The 7,785-nt window shown below is 37.3% G+C and overlaps 1 protein-coding gene across 1 annotated transcript in view; it reads right to left on the bottom strand.

The window, feature by feature from the left end:
- Positions 1-428: 428 nt before the first annotated feature.
- Positions 429-7,785, bottom strand: part of BAIAP2L1 (BAR/IMD domain containing adaptor protein 2 like 1) — a 43,352-nt gene continuing 35,995 nt past the window's right edge. The window contains exons 11-14 of the mRNA XM_055706689.1: positions 7,478-7,555; positions 6,957-7,122; positions 1,736-1,776; positions 429-1,195 (exon numbers count right to left, since the gene is read on the bottom strand). Of these exons, the coding sequence (XP_055562664.1) occupies positions 1,120-1,195; positions 1,736-1,776; positions 6,957-7,122; positions 7,478-7,555 (361 nt within the window). The 3' untranslated portion in view covers positions 429-1,119. The remainder of the gene's footprint in view (positions 1,196-1,735; positions 1,777-6,956; positions 7,123-7,477; positions 7,556-7,785) is intronic.

Genomic DNA, 7,785 nt, shown 5'->3' with positions numbered 1-7,785 from the left:
GGAGGCTGTAGGAAGCATGGACATACATAAAGTAGAATGATTTAGAATAAGGATTAATCACTGGCAGCAGTCACAATACAGGCTTCGTGCAGCAGGTGGGAAGCACCACCTAACCCGTATGGTGGTAAAGCAAAGCACCCACCGCTGGTGCGGAGTGAGGGCTCAGTGTCTAACATTCTAGGCCAGTTGCTGAGATGGTTCCTGTAGGAGATGTCTTCCAGACAAGCTAGCTCCACCGGAGGTAACAAACTGCAACTCTGCTTGTGACTGAAGTTAAAAGCTGTATTTCACTTAACTGTTACTACACTGTGACAGCATTTATGCCAGTGCTAGGCTCCTTAATTAAAAATTCTCAAGCTTAATCTGTTTTGCTTTTGTGAAAAGTTGCAGTAATGGAGTAACTTCAAAGGCAGCTGTTTATATTGGCATTTGAGAAAAAATCATGGCACTTTTATTACGACTTTTTATAAGACTAAAGTTTGACAACATGTTTTAAAGAAAAGATGATCATTGAAGAATGTGTTGACAGTACAACATTAGACTTAACATGGGTTTATGTTAACGCTTGAAAATTTGTATCTGAACATTAAGCAAAGCATTACAAATTGTCTATTCTTAAAGGATAAATATTTATTTATAACCTAGGGTGTATATCTTAAAATAATGTAAAATCACTTTATACAGGCAATTCTCTATTCTGGAATAAAGCAGTTGTTACATTGTTCTGTTTGGGAAAAAAAAAATCTTTTTCTTAAGTGACATATGCAGGCTTATATTCTAGAACTTACCCTTGCAGTTTCCAAATAATAAATGCCAAAGATTCAGATCTGTGAGCTGTTAGTTACACTGACTTACTAGAGTATCCAAACTGTCTCCAGTATTTTCACAATTCCTACTACAAAAAAGGCATACTGTGAAATCAAGCCAAAGTGCTCAAACATTAGCCCAAAGCAATTACCTCATTACAAGTTTTAAAAAAAAAGAGCAGAAATCTATTCCAGTATGCTTCTACTGTACAGTAATTACATTTTAAATAATTTTTTAGAACAAGTTTAGATAGTAATTGTCTGTCATTACTGAAAATGGTGTTTATAAGGAGGAAGGACATATGTATGTTATTCATCGAATAATTGGTGCTGATCTGTCATTTGTTACTGTTGGTCTGAGTTTCACAGTTGCAAAAGGATTTTCTCCACTGAAAAGAAATGCATAAAGTTACTAGAAGGCTTGCTGCAACACACAACCAAATTTAAGCCATGCAGTTTCTTCATCCAAGTTGTTAGAAGACTAAGTTATGGTTTTAGACTGTAGGATTCTGTGCAACTCTTGGTGTAACTCAATTTTTCAAACAAGCTTCATATGAAAACTCACTTTGCAGTGATTCAAAATTTGGAAAATCAATGCCCAGCTACATCTGGACATTTTTTAAACAGCTCCCACGTTTCAAAGATTTTTGTTTTTAACCCTCAAAGACATAGTTTAAGTCCTGCTTCCTGTCAAACTACTGGAAAAACAATTATTTTTCTGAGAAGGGCCTATGCCTTGTATTGTGCTTGATGCCACTCTTGAGAGAAGTGCAACCAATTTTAGCTGTGTTTTACCAATGCCTAGGAAAGGTTGCACAGTAATTTGGGAAGAACATCCTTACTTCCCCTCACAATCAATACAATAATACAAGCCCATATAAAAATTAACGTAACTACATTAGTATAAAAGCTTTTAAAAAAAAAATTACCTTAGAAAAGGTGGTTTTATAATGCCATTCATATCAGGTTTCTGTAAAAGAAAAAGAAAACATTTACACAGATTTACAAAAACATGCTACAGGTGATTTTGCTATCCTGCTAAGGAAAACGGCATACCATTCAAGCAGGCTAAAATATTTAGCCATTTAGGATAATTATTGTGTAGTTCAGTTAAGCTGTGGAGGGTAGAATTCTCTCAGAACATAAAATTGCAAAGTTAAAAAAAAAATGGTGTTAGCATTAACTGGTTGTGGCTTTTTGGCGGTGTCCACCGCCCCCTCAACTCCCCCAGGTTTAAGATCAGTGATCACCTGAGGTCTGGCTGGGCATTTCACACCTTAACATAGCAAATGAAGTGTCACCGCAACAGCCATCAACCAAAAGAAAGAGGACAGAGCTACTTGCAGCACAAATACACCATACTGTTTCTATAGCATAATTTGTAAACCGCTAGTTGTCACAGCATAATGCCAAAACTAGGCTTGGATCAGATCCTACCGAGTGAACACAGCCAGTGTATCTTCATGTAACTGTAAAGTCCTGCCGGTAAAGGCAGCAGCCAGCACAACGACACTGAAATACCAGAAGCCTGAAGTGAGGGCACATTTCTGATACAGAGGGTGCTGTGGATTTGGATTTGTTTGTTTGGTTTTTGGTTTTTTATACAAGCCTACTGGCCTACTGTGTTTAGCTATTGTTGATTTACAAAGTACAAGTTCAGGTATCTCCCGTGACTTTTGTGAGTAGTGGCGGTGAGTAAAGAAAGCAGGCAAACAGCTGATGGCACATACATATATGATTGGTGTTTGTATGGCAGTGATACAAAAGGAGGAGTTTGCATAGCTGTTGCTGATGTTTCATTGTAACGAAGCTGTCATGTGTAGGTGTACAATCTGAACAAAGACTTGGTTTCGTAGCTACAGTTTGCACAGGACTTCTGTGACGAAACGTTACTTCGTTCTTGTGAAGTTAGAGTAACCCAAAAGATGGCAGTGTCGCTCTGCCACACTGCTACTACGGGATGCAGTGTTTCACGGGGGTAACCCTTCCCAAGCCTTTTGTGCTACATGGAAGTTTAGGCAAATAGTTAATTTCTGCTTTTTTTCCCCCCTCTAACTTTTCGTAGTAATACCGGATGACATATTTTAAACGGCAAACTAATTGTTGCTTCTAATAGATGTCAGATAAAGTTCAAAGTGAAAATTTGAATATATTCCTGCATGTAGAAGCAAGAATATGCAAGTCAGCCTTTGTATAGCAGCTTGACTTGTACTAATCATTCACTCTATACGGCTGTTTTGTTTTTAATACTTAAAATTTCACTGCTGAACAAAGGGGCCTGTAAGCCTTTCCTATTCAGGTACACCATCTACTGTACCAGTTGTTCCTAGCTACCGTGTTCGTGATACTGTGATGCAGGTGAAGAAATCTGCTTATTTAGGACCTCATTCAGCCGGGTTCTTAAGGCTGTGCTTGACTTGTGATTCCAATGAAATTACTGGGGTACATCAGTTGTAAATACACTTAGACCTTAGAATTAGGCCTAATGAACCCTTAAAATTAATTAGAATGAACAAATGCCTGGATTACATGCATCTTACTGAACCCCAACCCTCAAAGCGCCATCAACTACTAAATCTTTTTTAGTTGATAAGTTCTGCATAGTACTGTCCTACATAACACAGCATGAACAACTTAACTTGCAAGAACCATTCCTCATTTTTCCTTCTTGAAATCCTGAGCTATTTTTTCTGTGTATTCTGAAACAAAAATAATATGCCCCAATGAATCATTTCCTGCTTCTGCATAAACCACACTGTAAGCATACTGTTTTTAGGTGTATGTAAATTCTGTATGAGTCTACAAACCAGCCTGGTATGATCTTGAGCTCATTTCCAAAGCCTTGTGGTGGTGTGGGGATTGGTGACTTGCACAGAAGCGGGAAAGACAAGGAAGCTCTGCAACTTTCCAAAAGAACAAAAGTAAACGGTGACTTTGGAGCGAAACACTGGGGTGCAAGTGCAGCGACTCTCCTCTACAGCTCTCTCCCTTATTTTGTATGGTAACAGGTAAGAATAATCACGGGGTCACAGTAAAAAGGTAGCTGCTATGAATTATTAGGTACCTCAACAAGAGGAGTCATGATTTTATATTCCAGAATTCCTAATTTATTTTTTTCATCTTCCTTTTCCCAGTGGAAATTTAGAATCTTAAAAGACATTTGTTTTCCACTCCTAAGAGGCTTCCATTCTGCCCTCCAAAGAGAGTATGTACTGTTCTAACTAGAATTCTGGCCTTGGCTGTCAACTCCCTAGACTAGATCTGCCATTCCTCTTGGTTTTCAGTTCAACAAGGACATCTGTCCACAAGCCTTAAGTTTATTCCTAACCCCCCTGAACTAATGCCACAGGACAAACAAAACAACCCTTAAGGTGACTGCTCTTGAGAACCGGCTGTGGACAGTTACCACACTAGAGACAGCAGCATAGTGCAGTGATTCTGACAGAATGAATGGATGCAATAATTTCTAAACTATACTCAGTCACCTTTTACTTGTCCCAGGGCAAAGAACTCACTGTACTGCTTGCTTGGCAACTTCCACAGGCTGATACATCTTTTAACTATTGCAAACATTATTACATTTGAAGGACATGTCGGTCCCATAGGACTCAACAGCTAACCGTACAGTAAGTGAACCAGTGTTAAGTCTGACATTACATCATTGTTAAGACTCATTGCTTCTTTATCCAAAAATGAAAATCACAAATGTGTCAAAATATAGATGCTCGTTTTCATAATCATTTTAGAAGTTCCCAGACATGCAGTTTGAAAAAGTGACTGAACGCTAAAATTTAGATGTTATTTCTTGATACTGATTTCATGCATTGGAAAAGCTTTATTCCTCATAGAGAAACATTGTGCTAGAAACACATCACTGCACACATTACACACAACAAGGTTCATCACCAATAAATAAAACCACTTACTTGAACAGAGCATATTTGAATTCACATTGAAGTATATATATGCTAATATTAGACTCTTCTGACAAAAAAAAAAAAGAGATCTAATCTTTTAATAGGAGTATTCAGAGGGGGATAAAAATATCCCAAACCATTACTAGTCAGTCTAGTCTAAACGGGGTGAGATCTGTGACTGAGAGGAGAGCTTCACCAGGTCGCAGGACTTGTGAAAGCAACTTTCATCCTTTTTGTTACGGAAGACTTTGCTCCGCTTCTAGTTTTTCATGCATTTTAAGGAATGCAGATTTTTCTGTAATGGGAAGCAGTAGCCCTTTTCCCCCTCCCCGCCAGGGAAAAGATGCTTTGTTTCAATTTCTGCATCTGCAAGAGACATTTTGGCAATAGTTAGAGGAGGCGTCTCTTGTGTTGTACCTGTAGCTGCTCTTCTGAAATAGCTGTAGAGTGGCTTTACAATGCCAAGTACAGCTGCAGGGAACATTTCTGAAAGGACTGTATAGCTGAACCTCCAGCAATTTCCCCCTTTTTTTATGTTTGTGAAATTGGGGTGAACTATTCTAAGAACTGGATACAACTCTATATTACAGAAGTGGTTTCTTTGAAGACACAGTATTCACTTAAGAAAGAAAATTAGTAAGAAGTTTCACTTCCTTTCCTCCCGTTTGTTAGAATTCTTTCTCCATGCTTCTGAAATGCAGGTAAAAGTTTAAAATTTAGATGTTACTGACTATTTCTGTTATTTGTGTCATGCTTGTGTCTTTCCAATGGTAGGGTATTTTTCCTAGAGTTCTGGAGTGATGTATTGGAAGGTAGTTGTATTTTTGTTATTAAGTGAATATTTTTACTTATTTTAAATACAGTTCATTCTCTTTGCTTGTCAGTATAACAAAGACCTGTTAACCCTCTCCAATGCCTAAGACCTCAAAGTAAAAAATGTTGTAGATACACCTGACATCCTCGTAGTAGACTTAAATGAAACAGCAGAGGAGGCTTCTTTAAAGACAACCCTTGTTTCGTGATGCCTTTCTATTTTACAGGAGTACCATTATAAATATTCGGTCATTCTTTGACCTGAAATGGACTCTTTCAACATTAGTCAGTGTGCAACAAACTTTCGCCTCCTGTTTTTTAAGTTTCTTCAGTTAATTTTACTTCCATAAAGTACAAATTTGCAAAAGCCACCTCAGTTTCTACTGTATGATTCCACAGATTACTTAGAAAGCAGAAACATCTGTCAGAAGGACAACCCAGAATTTGTTTAGATATTATATTGATATACAAAATAATTTAGTTGTACCAATAAATAATAAAATGTACATTTTTTAGCTGCTGGCAGCTTACTACAAGAATCCTGACTTCTGAGAAGTTTGCTATGGTACCTACTAATGGAACTTTGCATCTTACCCTAGCACAGTCTCTCAAATTTAGCATTTATATATATATAAAAAACAACATTATTTTTATTTATATATATAAAAATATATAAAAATATTTACATAATATATATTGATATATATTTAATACATATATAGAAACTTCCTTGCCATCAAAATGTAATCTCTTCAAGAGGCTTTTTGAAGAAAGTCTCAAAAACTTTTATCGCTATTAGATACGCATCAACAAAATACTTAAACAAGCAGCAAGATGACTAGTAATTGCTAAATTTGATTAGATTAGTCTTCATTTTGAATCAGTTTGCTGACTTAATAGCAGAAATGCTAGGTTTGTATGTCATTTTCTATTAATAAAACTGTATTTTCGCTCAGCTGTGTTTTTGCTGAATATAGCCATCAGTTAGTACACATACCTCTCAGCAACATCCACAAAACCAACACGAACTTGCACAAGGTTGTGTAAAGCATTCCTGAATACAGAGTTTAAGGTGCTTTAAGCCCCCTGTCCCCCTATAGCTCTAAATCACTTAAGATGATTAGTACTACTTTCTGTAAGACTTTCTTTTCGTGTTTGACAGATGTCGTTCTGGGGAAGTTTGCTATGCAGAGTAAGTCTCCTAGTACTCTTAGTTATAGCCCTGAACAATTCTCCCTTCCTATTACTACAGATGGATTGAAATGCCAAGAAAACATGATACTCCTGAGGACAGCTACATCAAAGTCAAGCACAAGCGGGTAAGGTAGAATGTTCCAGGGCCTCATTTAAGAGCTCAGCTAAGTAGGTCAAGAAAAGTAAGCAGGGCAGAACATTGGGATTCATGGTATTGATTACTTACCGGACCTGCATTTTCTGGTCTGTCGGTTGTTGTTTTAACAGTAGTACCTTTGGAAGACTCCACTCTTTTATCTGTTTGCAAAGACCCCAGATAATCTGGTGGTGGGAGGACAACATCACCTTTTTCCACAAGATTTACAGAACTAATACTTCGGATTGGTGCAGGGCTGCAAGACAGAACCCAACAAATAACATTTTCAGTTCCTATAATACATCCCTCTCACTTAACCTTTAGCAATAACCAGGAAAACACAAAAGAGCATAAGCTGAAAGTTAATAAAGGCATACAATCCCATTGAAGTCAGTGGGACTGTCAACTAAAATTGGGCTGAAACCAGTTCTTGGGTCTTTGTGTAACCATTAAAACATTTTAATGTAATCAAGGCATCACACTGTAGGCTGTTAGGAAGTATTTACTGTATATGTTACTAAACAACAAAGAACACAAGCAGATTTTTTTTTTTTTTTAAATAAATGTTAAGAAAAGATTTGGGCATTTCTGCAAATCACCCAAAATGTTACCTTGGCACTGGGACAAACGCTTTTTCTTCTGCTGGTTCTTCTAGTGGTCTAGTATACGACGATGGAAACCATCCTTTTCTGTAACGGGAAAGTTTTTCAATTTTATATTATATAAAATTGGAAAGATCTTTCAAAAAACAGCGAACCACACAGTGGACTCAAACTGAGATTTAACTTTTAAAGACCTGATTTCTGATGATACCAAATGAGTGCACAAAACATCCCTAAAATAAGTGCAGTGAGTTACCTTACAGAAGGACTCCATGTCCCCAGTCAGCGACAGCCAGCAGAAAAGGTGGAAAACCATT

The sequence above is a fragment of the Falco cherrug genome, chromosome 4 (genome assembly GCF_023634085.1).
Source record: "Falco cherrug isolate bFalChe1 chromosome 4, bFalChe1.pri, whole genome shotgun sequence".
Taxonomy (NCBI): Eukaryota; Metazoa; Chordata; class Aves; order Falconiformes; family Falconidae; genus Falco; species Falco cherrug.
Note: the sequence above shows the minus strand (reverse complement) of the source record. Positions and strands in the feature narration are given on the sequence as shown.